Here is a 14,739-nt window from a genome sequence, read left to right on the forward strand (position 1 = left end):
TCAAACAGTCATGTATTCTGACATTCAACCGCATGTCATAGTATACATGAAAATCGTTTCACCGCGCGAATGCGGACACCAACCTTCTCTTTGTCAATCTGGGCTTCAATATGTGCAGCGTACGAAGGCTCCTTCATGCGGGCTATGAACTCGGTGAACTGCTTAACATAGCCGTCCATGAGCAAACGCAGGCCAAAGGGCTCAGGGGAACGTGGCATATGGAGCTCGTGGTGCGCATCGGCCGGTTCGGCCAGCGAAGACAGCACCGAGAGGCGCTGGTCCACGCAACCGGGTGGCGGGGGCGGCCTCTCTGCTCCTTCAGCCTCAGCCCGTGTACTCTCCAGGGTATGGCTGTGCAGCAACTCTAGGCCGGAAATGTTGAGAGGGCGTCGCGGTTTCCGCACTCGCCCCTTTTGGCGACGAGCGGTCTCCGTCGCCGCCGCACCGCCTGTCTCCCCTTTGGCCGGAGTCTTACGTCTCAGTTTTTTAGTCGCCGATCTCTTCGCTCTGCCTGCTGAAATCATTTAAGAATTCGAATGAAGTCTTTTTCGCAATCAGTAAATGCGATACATATTATTCTTTCTGAGAATGCCGAAATTTAGCTTTAATGTTTTCAATCACAACAAAGGTGAAATTTGGTGCGGCCAACAGACGTTTCCATGGAACTGTCAATTGTGCGGCCACAGTTAAATTTCACGTGAGAACCATTGCTGTACAGCATGCTCATAATAACCGCCACTTAGTAATGCAGACATAATAATTGTATACCATAAGAAAATTAAATTTAATATAAATTTATTCACTGTAAATTACTTTCGAAGTTGAGTGATAATATGTACTTTTCTATATATGAGACCTCTCTTGCAACAACACTGTATATCGATTTTTGGCAGTTCTGAGTCATGAATGCCACAATGTTGTACATCTCCTTGCTCATTGAATGATGTATTGAACAACCATATATGGACATGAATTAAAAACATTAATTAAAACAATTTTTAAGTTGCCGTCTTTTTTTTCCATAGTAAGAAATGATGTACAAGGTTTTGTCCACTGGGCTGATATGTTTTTGCAGTGTTATCTTTCCTTTTTGTATGTAGACCATTAAAAATAATCTAAAAAACTAAAATAAAAATGTTATTTGTATTAGTTCTTTTTGCTTCAAAATGTTTTTTTCATTTTCCCAACATTTGTTAAAATCAATATACAGTGTTGTTGCAGGGGAGGTCTCATATTTTAAAACAAATAATGACATACTTGGTAAATTATTCATTCCGTGAAATATGGAGAATTCAATGAACTTACAGTGGTACATTAAATAAACCATTTCTTTTATTCAACGAATAATTCACAAGATTTGAGAACTATAACTTGAAAACACCTTAGATATATAACTACTAGAAAAAATCTCGTTTCAAAAAAATTTATGACACCCGACTTGAGTTGAAACTGTATAAAACTGTACCTACTTAATTACAATAATTTTTAACTAGTAGTTCTTACATGAAACGCTTATCAAATTGCGTTATTTTTGACTATCGGTTTTCGTGTTTTCAATTAAGGTATCATTAATAATTGCCCAGCAATTATTGCCTTAATTACTAACCGACGCCCGCGTTTCGCCATATATTCAGTTGTAACGTACTTGCACTTGCTAATAAATTAATAAACTATTTCTTTTATTCAATGAATAATTCAAGATTTGAGAATGTAACATTCTATAAGTATATTGATAGTCAAAAATAACGCAATTTGGTTGGCATTTCATGAGATTTGTGACTGAGTTCCACTAAATACAGGCCAAACAAGGTAAGTATGTCGATTCTTTTTTGTAACACAGAATAAGTTGAATGTTACTTTACAATTTATTGCAAAGTTATGTTACATTTATTTTATGTATGGCATATATTTTGTTATAATTTTTGTTTGTTTAGTTCATTAAATAAAGTGTTTTCATAGTTTTTCAAATCGATTTTCGATTCAAATATGTCGAAACATAAATAAATTCATCTATGACAAGAAATCTCACCGGTGCCATTCGTATTGGAAGAGGCCCAAGGAGCACCCCACGTCTGCCGGGTGACAATCAAGGGTCCGTCCGTCTCACTGCCGTCGGAGCTTGTCTCTTTGGAACTCTGTCGGGAGAGTCTGGCCTTGGGTCGTGCGGGTTCCGCAGCGGCGGTGACTGCTCGCGATTTATCAGCGGCAGCCTCTCTGGCACTCAAATTTCTCTGAACAATGCGTTTCCGCCTCTCTCTGGTGCTGGCGGCCACCTGTTGGCGCGTGGCCGCGGCCGCGCCCGCTTTGCCATTGACCACCTCCCGTCTCGCTCTGTTTCTCACCGGTGGAGTGTTTTCACTGTCTTCACTGATTCCAGAGCCTCCGTTAACTACTCCCTGAAATAATAACCGTGAAATATCAGCATCAACATAGTGGAAACGCGACTGCAGCTATAGTTCAATGACAAAAATTAAAATGAAATATCGCATGATACAAATGATTTGAAAATAATAACAAAATATGTATAACAAAAAAAAGAATAAAGAAATATTAACAGACCCTTCTGCTGACCTTGACTTTAGGGTTTTTCAGTCTTTGGAAATATCTCTCCAGTTTAGTTCGGTCTATAATGTGCAGGTAGTAAGACACCGGTTTCCCCGTCCATGACACGGACCCTCTGAGAGGAGACATCTCGCTGACATGCATTATGGTTCCGATATCACTGAGGTTTCTATCAGTTATTCTAAAATTTAGGGGGCAAAAACTTTTCGATGACACTATTCTAGCACCGTCTTTCAAGTCTGCGAATCTCTCCTTGAGCTGGTGGTCCACGTTAGGGCCAAAGGCAAAGTTATTTACGAAAACGATTGTGGCCGAATTTATCTTCTCTCTGTGCTCGTCCAGCAGAAAGTCCCCGCGTATCAATTTATATTCCCCACATTTCTTTCCATACCACCTCAGCCACGTTCGAAACTGTGCATCCATGCTCTGAAATGTTAACAAAAAAACTGATTCCATTGAGACATTCAATGACAATGAAAGTACTCGAGTTAAAAAAATATTAACAGCTAAAGCTAAAGATAACCAAATAGTGCAAAAATTGTTTACATACCTCAGCATATTTACTAGGAACTTCAGCTCTCTCCACGCCGAGGCAGACTCGACAGGGCGTGGTGGCAGCCATTTGAAGAACCACTTGTCCTACTCCCGAACCGAGATCTACGAACACATCTTCCGATGTGATATCAATTTGGTCTATCATTTGACAGATGAGCTCGTACGATGTCTCTCCGTAGACCTGAAACCGAATATAAACATGGAGGTATTATTTATAACTGTCATCACTGTTTATAGCTGTTTATAATTACTGTTTATAACCGACTGATAACATTTCAGATGTATGACACGCGATTATGTATAGCTCAGTACTTTGGCAGTTATAAGCTACATTTTTATTAGAAGGGAATACTTTAATTCCAGCACAAGTCAAAGATGTTTCCATCTAGTAGAGAAGGTTTCCTAGAAGGTTTTTGATCCCACTACACTTTTTATTATGCTTTTGATAATCTAGTTAAAAAAAGAGTTATAGCATGCCTGTACACGTGCATGGATTTTTTTTTCGACCATATCCGATCTTAATTAGATCATATGGGCCTCCAGAGAGTGGAGGTTTGTATTAACATATTTTGTTTTTACGAGAAATGGATGTCAACCACTTGCTCAACCTATTAGGTCCATACTCTGACTCAAACACAAATTGAAAAACATTATCTGTATTTGTCAGACCCAGGATTCGAACCTGGGACCCACGACACTATAGGCCGACGCTTAAGCCGCACAGCGATCATGTATTTTACTGGCATCAATAGTGTGTAAATTCAACTACTTATCGCAATAATAACTGTTTACACGTAATAGTGCTGACTGTCTCCAATTTCATTCTTCAAGTTAGACAGGTTGTTATTTTATGGTGCTTTGTGATTGTGAAAATTGGCAAACGTCAAAAAAGCTCTGCAGGCGGTTTAGTTTGTTTTTTTTCCGGTTGGTTTACCACTATTGTTCTACTGCACTGCAGTGCAGTGCAAATGTCGGATAAAAATTCAGAAGCTGCTGAACTTCTTTGATTCATGCATGCAATCTTGTAACTTACACAATAATACGTGGTTACACATGCATTTTCTTGTTATGGCCGCGATAATACATACTGTCAGCAGTAAATCCATGCATGTGTAAACAGGGTATTATTCAGAGTGAAGTGCGTAAATAATATTCAATAACATGTTGTTTAGTAATAAGCAAACATACCTCTGGAGAAAATGGCTCGTATTGATTAAGCTTATCGGGATCTGAAACGGCTTGGTTGTATGTCTGCTGCAGCACGTGCTTCAGCAACCCTCGTGATGGATACTTATTTAACCTTTGTGCGGGAAGAGATGTTCCTTTTTCCTGCAAATAAAGAGAGACCATTTTTAGAAACAATCTTGAGTACATTGTGCTCAAAAATAATAAACAAGGCTTGAGCGCAATCCTTCACCCAATGTTTCATCTGATGACAAAGGTGCGGGAAGATCACTGTCCGAGGGACTGGGTGAACGGTGACATCATCACACTTCACAAAGGTGACCCTCTTAGCTGCGACAATTACCGTGGCATTACGCTATTCAGCATTCCGGAAAAGATTTTGGAAAACAACCTCTTGATGATTATCAGGAAAAACAAAGCCGGGTTTCTACCTGGACATATGTGTGCTGACCAAATCCACAACCTTCCATGTCTCTTCCAGCAGAGCCATGAGCTGAAAAGTCCATTGACCTGCTGCTTTGTGGATTATGAGAAGGCTTTCAACAGTCCACACCGCCGCTCCCTCTGGAGGATACTGGGAGCATACGGGATCCTGACATGGTGACATTGTTACGGAATGGTTCGGTGTCGCAACCGGAGTCAGACAGGGTTGTGTCCTTGCTCCGTTTCTCTTCATCACCCTCTTTGACTTCATACTACGGAAGTCCTACCACCTGACCGAGGCATATATGTTACCCCCACAGTGAAGCTATGCGACCTGGAATACGCCGATGACGCTGTCCTATTCGACAACTCAATAAAGGGCATTCAAGAGACAATCGACAGGTTGCATGACAACTAGTCTCGCGTTGGTTTTAAAATCAACCTGTTCTTAAAGCCAACCGGATTCCGATACTATCTATAGTGTATACGGCAGAGCTACGGGATGCTGGTTTGCGAGCGACAGGGATTCTTGGAGGCGCCGCGTGGTGTCCATATGCTCCAACTAAGGGGCGGATATGACCGAAGAAGAAGAAGAACAAAACCCAAGTATAAGTGCGAGTGAAAAAGCATATGCATGTGTTATCAGTGTCTGCCAAACTGTGTGCTGCAAGCAGTCTCAGGGTGTGCCGCGAAGGAAGAAGCCTTATATCTGTTCATTTTAAATAATGACTATTCATTTAAATTTTATTCAATTTTAAATAAATTCAACATCTACATATTCAAATAAATATCTGTCATATTCGTATATAGTGGTCCATGTGACACAGGGATACAGTGACGCTGGTGTATACGCAGTGCAGTAAGTGTGAGAGAGTGAGTGAGTGAGCACGCGCACCCGCCCTGTGCCGATACGATGCTTGAGTTGTTTTTGAGACCTTGTTTTAGTAACGTGGTGTCTGCACACTTGTGTATATCTACGCGTCATGCGTTACATTTTGTGAGATAGATTTTGATTCATTTTAACAAAAACTGTCAGTGTTTAGTTGTTTAGTACAGTGCTCTGCAACCGGTTTGCCGCGAGACGATGCTAGGTGTGCCATGGTGCATTGTTTTGAAAAAAAAAAAAATTCTATATTATACAATACTTACTTAATAGCCAAATTTGCGTACATGGCTGGTAGAAGTGCTCTAATAAATTAGGAGTTCAAATAAGTATCTCTACAAATGTACCAAAGGACCTACCAGACCACCATTGAAAACAAACAATTAATTTTGGATCCGTCTGAAAATTATTTAACTTTACTGCAAAAGAAATTTCATCATTACTTTCATACAATCAATACGACTGGATTTGAAACCCTTTTGCAACCAATGCCGAAAATTCTATAGAAGCGTTTTCCCTATAAATTTGAGAGGAATTGGTTGAATTGAGAAACGACAGAACGCTAAAACTGAAGTTCGCCTATGTTCCATTGGCTATTTTCTGGATTTCGGTTAATAAAGAATATTCTCGGATTACCCTCAAGCCTATTGCAGTTCAGCTCCCATTTTCTACGGCATATTATTACGAGAAAGTTTTTCAACTCAAGTTATAATTAAAAATAATAAGCAGTCTAGCTCGAAGGGTCTTGACCGAGAACTTCATGTTGCTCTTTCAAATATCAAGTCAAAATATATAAAACTTTTACGTTCATTGAAACAAGCTCAGTTATCACATTAATTAGTTATTATATTGATACTACAAATACATGGAAATATGTACATTTAGTTCTTCCTCGTGTGTTATGTATATTTAATTATTTATCAAATAAAAAAACATAAATTAATATAATTTTGGTGCATGGCCCCACAAGGGGAAGGGGCTGACAGGGCTCTACCCTAGGGACTCAGGCTCAGGAAGGGGACCGGCATGGCAGGTCAACCAGATAAGTGAGATAAACACAAATTACAAATTTGCTCTAGCAGTAAAAAAGTCGACTGCGGCACTATTTTACTATGCTGGTATTAATATTTTAAAACATGAGATTGTAGGATACAATTTATTATTATTATGTCAATACTCGACAAACAATTATTCTTAACCCGACAACTAACCATAATTCAGGTGGATGTATTAATAAATACAAAAAATCGCTAAACATACAACCAATATTTTACCTCAAACACCATTTAAAAACGCTATTTTAGAGTATGTGGGGGGGGCCCACGTTTTGGTGTATAAATTGTTATACGTGTGGTGTGCGCGGAATTCTGGGAAGACCTTTAGTGTGCCGTGGGTGAGAAAAGGTTGCAAATATTATATCAGCTTCTGCATTAATAAAGTTAAACCAGTTTTTCAATAATAAAAAAAAATAATTTCAAATGTTTAAGATGGACAAATTCTTATTGAAACCTCAAAAAAATGTGAATGAGAAACAAGATGAAAACCAGAACCAAAATACCATGTCATCAAAACGAAAATATAATAATAATTATTTGGAATATGGTTTTATATTATCTGAAATATTGACTATTTTCGGTTCCTTTTTGTATGATTTGCTTATCAACACTCAAACGAAGCAATTGTTCCCAGTAAACTTCAACGCCATTTAATAACAAATCATCCCGTCCCGTTTTGACGTAGATTATTTTTCAAAATAGTCACACCTCGCGTAAATTTTCAATATGTAATTGACATATTTGATCTCGCTCTAAAAGTTAACACAGCCTAGAGGGGGAGGTGTTAAAAGATATCACTTTTGACAGTTAACTTCTTGTGATTATTAACTGCCTGAATAGATAAAGTGATAAATAATTATCACTGTGTGGGAATGGACAATCAATACCTCGCAACAGTCCAGCGTATACAATTTTTTATAACTTTGCGTAAATCTGTCACAAATTAATTGTAATATCGTTATTCTAGCAAACCATTCCAAAATTGAATCACGTCAAGTGCTCACAATATGTTTAAACTTTAAAAAATATGAATAGGGTGACTCATTATAGTAGTTGGCCATTTCAACTTTTGGTCGATAAAATAAGGTGTCAGTCATTATTTTCTTATGTCTGTTGATATGTATAGCTTCATCTCCCTTTTCTTATTATGTCATGTTACAGAATCTATCACCAGACACCATTAGTATCTTTTAGCTTATTTGCCGCAAAAGTCTGCGATTATTGTTGTCATTTCTTAACAAACCATTAAGGTAAGCAACTTTTGAAATACTAAAAAACTATTGTAGCCCAGTGTATAATTGTATTTTTTACAGTGTACTTCATCTACTCGCTTGGCAGCTATGGATTCCGCTATTTTTAACAAAATTAGTAATTAATCTCACAACTGTTTTACAAAAAATAAAAAAACGACAATTTTATCGACAATAGATCTATATTACTTATTAGCCTGTAAATTTTATTTTTATGTAAAAATATCACCAATAAATAGTTCTTAGCCGGGTGGCAAATAACCGTGTTTGTCCTATGCCAATTACTACATCTAATATTATTCTATTCTTTTGCAGGTACACAAGATGCCAAAAAACCAAACTAAAGCAATATGCGATTAGATAAAGCTCTCGAAAATATTGAACAAAACATATCTGTGAACTGTTGCAAAAAAAATATGGAATTCTTCAAGTTACACATTTTAAATTGAAAAAACCTAAAAATCGAACTAGTTATGGACCCACTTTATACTTAACTTACGACATTGTATTGCATTGTATTTGGTCGTCAAGAAAATGTGGAAGGTGTCTGTGAATGCAATGTTAAAACCCCGGAAAAAATAGTCTCAAAAACGATTTTTCCAGTTTTGAATGTTATTGTTGATATTACAACTAAACTTAACATCTAATAAACGGTTTCAAGATATGCGGTCTCTTTCCCTTTGATGTAAATGCTGTGGACTATACAAAATGCTTAGCGAAAGAACAAAAGTTAATTGATCATGATTCTAGCACTGAACAAATTGAACTAAAAGTATTCCATATGATTTTTTTAGAAAAGTTATTAAGAAAAAATAAAAAAAACTTCAAATTGATAAAATCCAGAAAGGATGTAAAGACACCTCCAAAGACTTATTGTTTCAATATTCTGAAGTTATTTTAAAACACCAGAAAATGAAAAGACAAGAGCAGCATTAGATTTTGTTTCACTGCCATACCACATCAACTTTGCAAATACACAATATTGATGTCGCCGAAAAGATAATTTCCGATTCAACAGTTTTAAGAACACTACATGAACCACAGCCTAATCGCGTACTGACAATCATAGATACATCTCGGTAAGAATACATTGAACCATCTATTTGTTTCTTTGATTCACTGTGATGAGCGCGGTTGAAAACCCGTATTATATTCCGGCTAGAAAACCTACAAGACGGAAGAAAAAAATAAAAAAACTTCCTTTTGCAAACGTTAAAACCTATTAATAATTCGGAAACTATTATTATAATAAGCAAACAAATAAACTGATTCACACTGCACTGGTAATTATCTGTCAGAATAATGTCAGTTTAATTGTTCCTTTAACAACATGATACAGTCGAACTCGGTTATTACTGTCACGGATATAGCGAGATCTTGGATGTAATGAGGAAACATTCGTTGACATTTTAGTTTATGGTTTTCTCCATACATTTATTCATTTTTATAACGAGGTCCTTATCGGATATATCGAGCTAAAATATCGTCAAAAATTTTCTTAAAGCTGTTAATGTGTCGATCGTTCAAAAATATTTCGACCCTAAGGAATAAAATCCGACCGGACAGGATGCCGCCGGATACGGAGCGAGTAGAAAACTACAAGGTTCTGAGTGGTTGTCCTTGGCGAAACAAAAGTAACAATGTGTCAGCTTAGAATACCTACTACTTCATTGTTGGGTTTGCTTTCTCAAGGATGAACACTTAGAACCTTGTAGTATTAGGCCTACCTTAGGTACCTACCTAATTGGTGTTTTCGCCGACAGGATTGAAAAAGTATCCATGCATATGGCTGAAAAAAAATCCAAGATTTGTGAAGTAAGTAGGTACCTACCAGTGTTCAATTACAATAAACAACTTCTTTTGTAGTTTACGAATGCCATGCAGGTTTCGGGGAAAAATTCTAATTGTGTATTTTTGTTTGAATTGCGACTTTTTGTGTTATGTGACCGCTCATTTAAAAATACCTATTCTCTGATATAACAAGTAACGCTTATAAGAGAAAATTCAGTCGGTCCCATCTTCCTCGTAATAACAAGTTCGACTGTAATGTGCTACATTTTCAGGATTCTCAATTATCAAATTGCTACCAGGATCAAAGATAATAAAATTCGAGTGTTTTCTGCACAATAGTGACATGTCCACAATCAGGCAAAAATGAGATTTTGATGTATTCTTTTACTATATACCAATATTTTGCCATGACAGTGCTCTGCAACCTTTAATCACCCACGGCACACCTAAGGTCTTCCCAGAATTTCGTAGCACACCACCCGAAAACAATGTATACACCAAAACATGGACCCCACATCCTGAAAGCGGACTCCAGGCCAGGATCTGTGGCGGGTCCCCCTACCTATCGCTAAGGTTAAAGACAATGGGATACTCTAAAATAGCGTTTTTCAAATGGTGTTCGAGATAAAATTAATGGTATTGACTATGTTTAACGATTTTTTGTATTTATTAATACATCCCCTCTATTCAAATTGTTATTCGCCCACGATGGATAATCGGGTTCGAATACTGGATCTGGAAAATTCACATGTTGTTTCTCATTGTGTACTTGGAGTCAAGATTATGGACCTAATATAATAGGTTGAACAAGCGGCCAACATCCATTTCTCGTAAAAACAAAAATCTGTTAACATAACCTCCACTCTGTGAAAGTCCATAATATGGTCCCTATGATTTTCTTGAAAAACCTTAATACTTATTCTTTATTTTAAAATCACTTATTGATTTTACCTAGAATTTTTAAAAATGGAAAAGTAATTAGTATCCAAAAGAGTGATTGTGGTACCTAGTGTGATTCCGATTCTAAAAGTTAAATTTTCAATTGGCTACTCGAAACATACCTACATTTTTAAAGCGCTGAAACGAAAAAGTTTGACAACCACTCTCTTAAGATATGTATATGCAATTCTTGAGTACATAATATACCTAACAGTATGTGAAGTCACTGGTCAAAGACTAATAATTATCATATTAATTAATTGATCTGGCGTTTAGGTGGTAGACTACATAATAGGTATACCTAATAGTTTTGAAAAAAACTTATTTTGTTTCAAAACCAGATTAATTATCAGTGGAAAGACATTTATATAGTCTTAATTTATAAAAGAATCATATTACTACCATATGGAAGCCATATTGGAAACGTCATTCGAATGTCAGATACTGTCCAGTTGCGAGTCTTGATTGGGTAGTTTTCGACTGTGGCTCCCCCATCCATTCTTTAGATAAGTTTGTAGGTCAGTACCTACCTAATTAACTGTGGTAACTTTCCCAAATGGTGACAATGAGATAAATACGAAAATAGAATATAAAACATTTTTTATTTTAAAAACGTCTATCTCCTCCGCGAAGTACATCGTCGGGGCGGTAAATAAAAATAGTGCAATACGTGTGCGGTCATATTTGAAGTATTATTACACAAAAGTATGCTATGCCACACCACTCCACACAATATGTGGGCATGTCCGATTATGAAATTTGCAGCGAAATCAAAATGGCTTGAAAATTAGATAGGTATGTATCTGAGCAGTTTCAGGTAAACTGTTAAAAAAAAACACTGTCTAAAAACATTCAAAATTTCATAAATTCAAAAATAAAACTTTAAACAAGTAGATATAAGATAATAATATACTAATAATTACTTACACATGTATACACTAATTAAGTCAGCCGATAATATGACAAACTGGAAAAACTCGTGATATTGGGTCAGGTCGAAGGTAGGAGTGGGCCAGGAAGAGCTCCCACCGGGTGGACGGACCAAATCATAAATGTCACAAAGACGACGTCCCGACGAAGAAGAAGATTAATTATTTTAATCGTCATTACAAATAAAGACGGAAGAAGCTGCATCCATTTTTTTTAAATAGTATTGTAATTACAAAATGGATCATAAATACTATAAATAAAAAATACCTACAGAACATGTTAGTAGGTGTAGTATCACCTAGTACAGGGGGGGGCAAACTGCGGCCCGCGGGCCGCGTGTGGCCCGCCGGGTATTTTTTTGCGGCCCGCGATCATTAATTGTACTTCTGATTATGAATAATTTTTAAAAAAATATTGACAATAGATTAAAATTTGAAGAATTTGTTGTTTCGTAAATGTATTATCTCAGTACGTCTTCCTTGCGTCTCGTCTCACACTATGTAACTACTATTTTATACGTTGAACATTGATTTCAATAAATATTGATAGTGTGCCGACAGAGCTACAACTTGAGATTATTGATCTGCAGTGTGACACTGATTTAAGATAATTGCATTGTCGTGAAGAAATCTCCAAATTTTACAATGCCCTTAATTCAGACAAATTCGACCAACTTAAAGATTATGCGAGAAAAATGTTCGTTATTTTTGCATCAACCTATATATCCGAACAAACATTTTCAATCATGAACCTCAATAAAAATTCTTTACGATCAAATATCTCCGTTGCCCATTTACAAGCAGTTTTGAGAATATCAACTACAAAATTAACACCTGAATTTAAAAAAATGTTCAAAAATGTACAACAGTTTCATTCTTCTCATTATTTTTTTTGTAATGTTTATTTTTCGTGATAATAAATAGTGTATATCTAAAAATGGTATTTTACTTGCGGCCCGCCGCTCATTTTGAATTCTTGAATTTGGCCCTCCATCCAAAAAGTTTGCCCCCCCCTGACCTAGTATGATTTAATTTTTACTCAATTTTGATAAACGACAAACTAATAATATACTTATACGATTATTATTATTAAATTAAAAAGCAGCTTACGTAAAAATATAAATAGTTTACAATATTTACATGAATCCAGTGGAATTAATTAATTCGGTATCCTCAATTAATATTAACCTTATATATGTACCTGCTTAGTATGTCTTATTTTTCGCATAAGAATTTAATGAAATTCAATTTATCGGTCGGTGACCTGAGACTACGTAACTTACGTAATGAGTATTTTTACGAAGAAAATCAGTCAACTCCAAGACCTGGTAGATCCATCATTCACTAATAAAACTTATCGATTCAGGGGTTATTTATTGCTGACTTACCAAAAAAATCTTATTTAAATATGAATGGGTGCTGATAATCGTCATCAATCATAAACATAATATTGTATTTACTAGGGTTGTCGCCAACCTTCCCGGGTGGGCCGGGGTCGTCCCAAAATTTAAATCCATGTCCAGGGTACAGAATGAAGCATTGCCAGGACGCTAGGTTCAGGAAGTTTAAATTTAGTCTTATTTATACCCGCTTTGTCTAAATACCTACAAATAAATTTCCCATTTAATTAAATTCCATATACCTAATACCTACATAAGCAGAAGGTCTGTTGGACCAGGCGCTTTAAAATAATAAAATGAAACATTGTGAAAACCATAGAAATATATTTTATGTGAACGTAAATGCGGACAAAATAAGTTTACCGTAAAACGGGGTTACTCTGCCATCCATGGATGCCTTTGTTTAGTCCATTTTATTTTTATAAAACAGCTCACAGAGTACTTATTTTAACAATGTACCTATATAATATCAATGTTTTGTGTGATATTACAAAGGGTTCAACGCTCGCAGGAATTAATATTACAAACTGTTTCAATCCTCACTTCACAACATTTTACTATGATTTTAATGAAATTCGATATTCCAGAGTGGAGAGTGATTTCTCAATACATCACGTTGTATCCTAAAAATACTATATATGGTAAGCTTCTAACATTCTATCAAGTTTCTTATTGATATCTTGGGAATAATTTAAGCATTTATTTAGTTCAATTTGGTTGGTTTTGATAGCACATAAGCCACCAGGCAATGTAGTATGTACATGAAATTGAATCATGTTTTGGGGTTACATTGACTACATTAGGGTTGTCAAAAAGATTAGTAGTTAGGTATATTGATATGTAATGAAGTATAAAACATTTTTCCCATCTATAACATAATAGGTATTTACACATTGAAAGCAACTATTTACAGCTGTTCGATTTTAATATTTAATATTTAGAATATTGAATTTTGTTTCAGATTAAAAATTAAATGAAAAGGGAAAAAAGAAAACAGTACAAATGAAGGAATCTATTATAATTGAAAAGAAAACTAATTATTTAACAAAAAGAAATACATAAAGGGAATATAGATTTCGTCAATGTCTCAGTTGAACTTCCTGTCATATGATTTTTTTCACCAATAAACATGTTAGCATGACGTGTTACAAGTGTGGAGAACAATATATAGGCATTAAATGTGAAATATGTGAAACGTTATGGACTCAGGCGCAGTGTAATCAGTCCAAAATAAAGATTTAACAGAACAGACTTTTGCCAATAACAAAAATGATGAAAATTTCACAAAGTGAAGGATATCCTCAAACATCAACGCCAAACGATAATAAAATGAATTCAATTATGTTACAAATGTGGCGGAATTGTCAAAAGGTACCAAATGGAATGCAAAGTTTGTACAAAAATATTTCATTGGATGTGTATCTTGCCTGAAATTCAGACTTCCTGTTCCAGAAAATAATGTCTCAGATAATATTAACATATTTTCTATTTAATTATTTCGTCAACGTTTTTTTTAAAGTTAGGTACTAATCAAGAAATCTCATATTATTTCGTCTAGACTCTAGTGGCATGGCAACATCCTGGGAAGAGATGTTGTATGCCGGGGTAATATAATATTTTTAACAATTATTTTTAAATTTAAAACTTTTTACTTTACCAGCAAGAATCAGCATACTTTTTGTTTTATTATTTCATGTTTTATGAGAACCTATTAGTTCTAACAACTTAATTAACCTACATTGTATAGCTACTTCTTCTTTATATGCA

At 35.8% G+C, this 14,739-nt stretch overlaps 1 protein-coding gene across 5 annotated transcripts in view; it reads right to left on the bottom strand.

Annotated features, from left to right (window-relative positions):
* The window catches only part of gpp (DOT1 like histone lysine methyltransferase grappa), an 81,218-nt gene that overhangs the window by 14,721 nt on the left and 51,758 nt on the right, over positions 1-14,739 (bottom strand). For 2 of the 5 annotated variants that reach the window (XM_085947588.1, XM_085947592.1), the window contains exons 4-8: positions 4,306-4,446; positions 3,113-3,298; positions 2,560-2,988; positions 2,030-2,396; positions 84-514 (exon numbers count right to left, since the gene is read on the bottom strand). In XM_085947588.1, coding sequence (XP_085803714.1) covers positions 84-514; positions 2,030-2,396; positions 2,560-2,988; positions 3,113-3,298; positions 4,306-4,446 — 1,554 coding nt within the window. The remainder of the gene's footprint in view (positions 1-83; positions 515-2,029; positions 2,397-2,559; positions 2,989-3,112; positions 3,299-4,305; positions 4,447-14,739) is intronic. The other 3 variants (XM_085947591.1, XM_085947590.1, XM_085947589.1) reach the window with 3 other exon arrangements.

Source organism: Rhyacophila brunnea, unplaced genomic scaffold (assembly GCF_057557595.1).
Source record: "Rhyacophila brunnea isolate RB1 unplaced genomic scaffold, BYU_Rbru_1.0 scaffold_2, whole genome shotgun sequence".
Classification (NCBI taxonomy): Eukaryota; Metazoa; Arthropoda; class Insecta; order Trichoptera; family Rhyacophilidae; genus Rhyacophila; species Rhyacophila brunnea.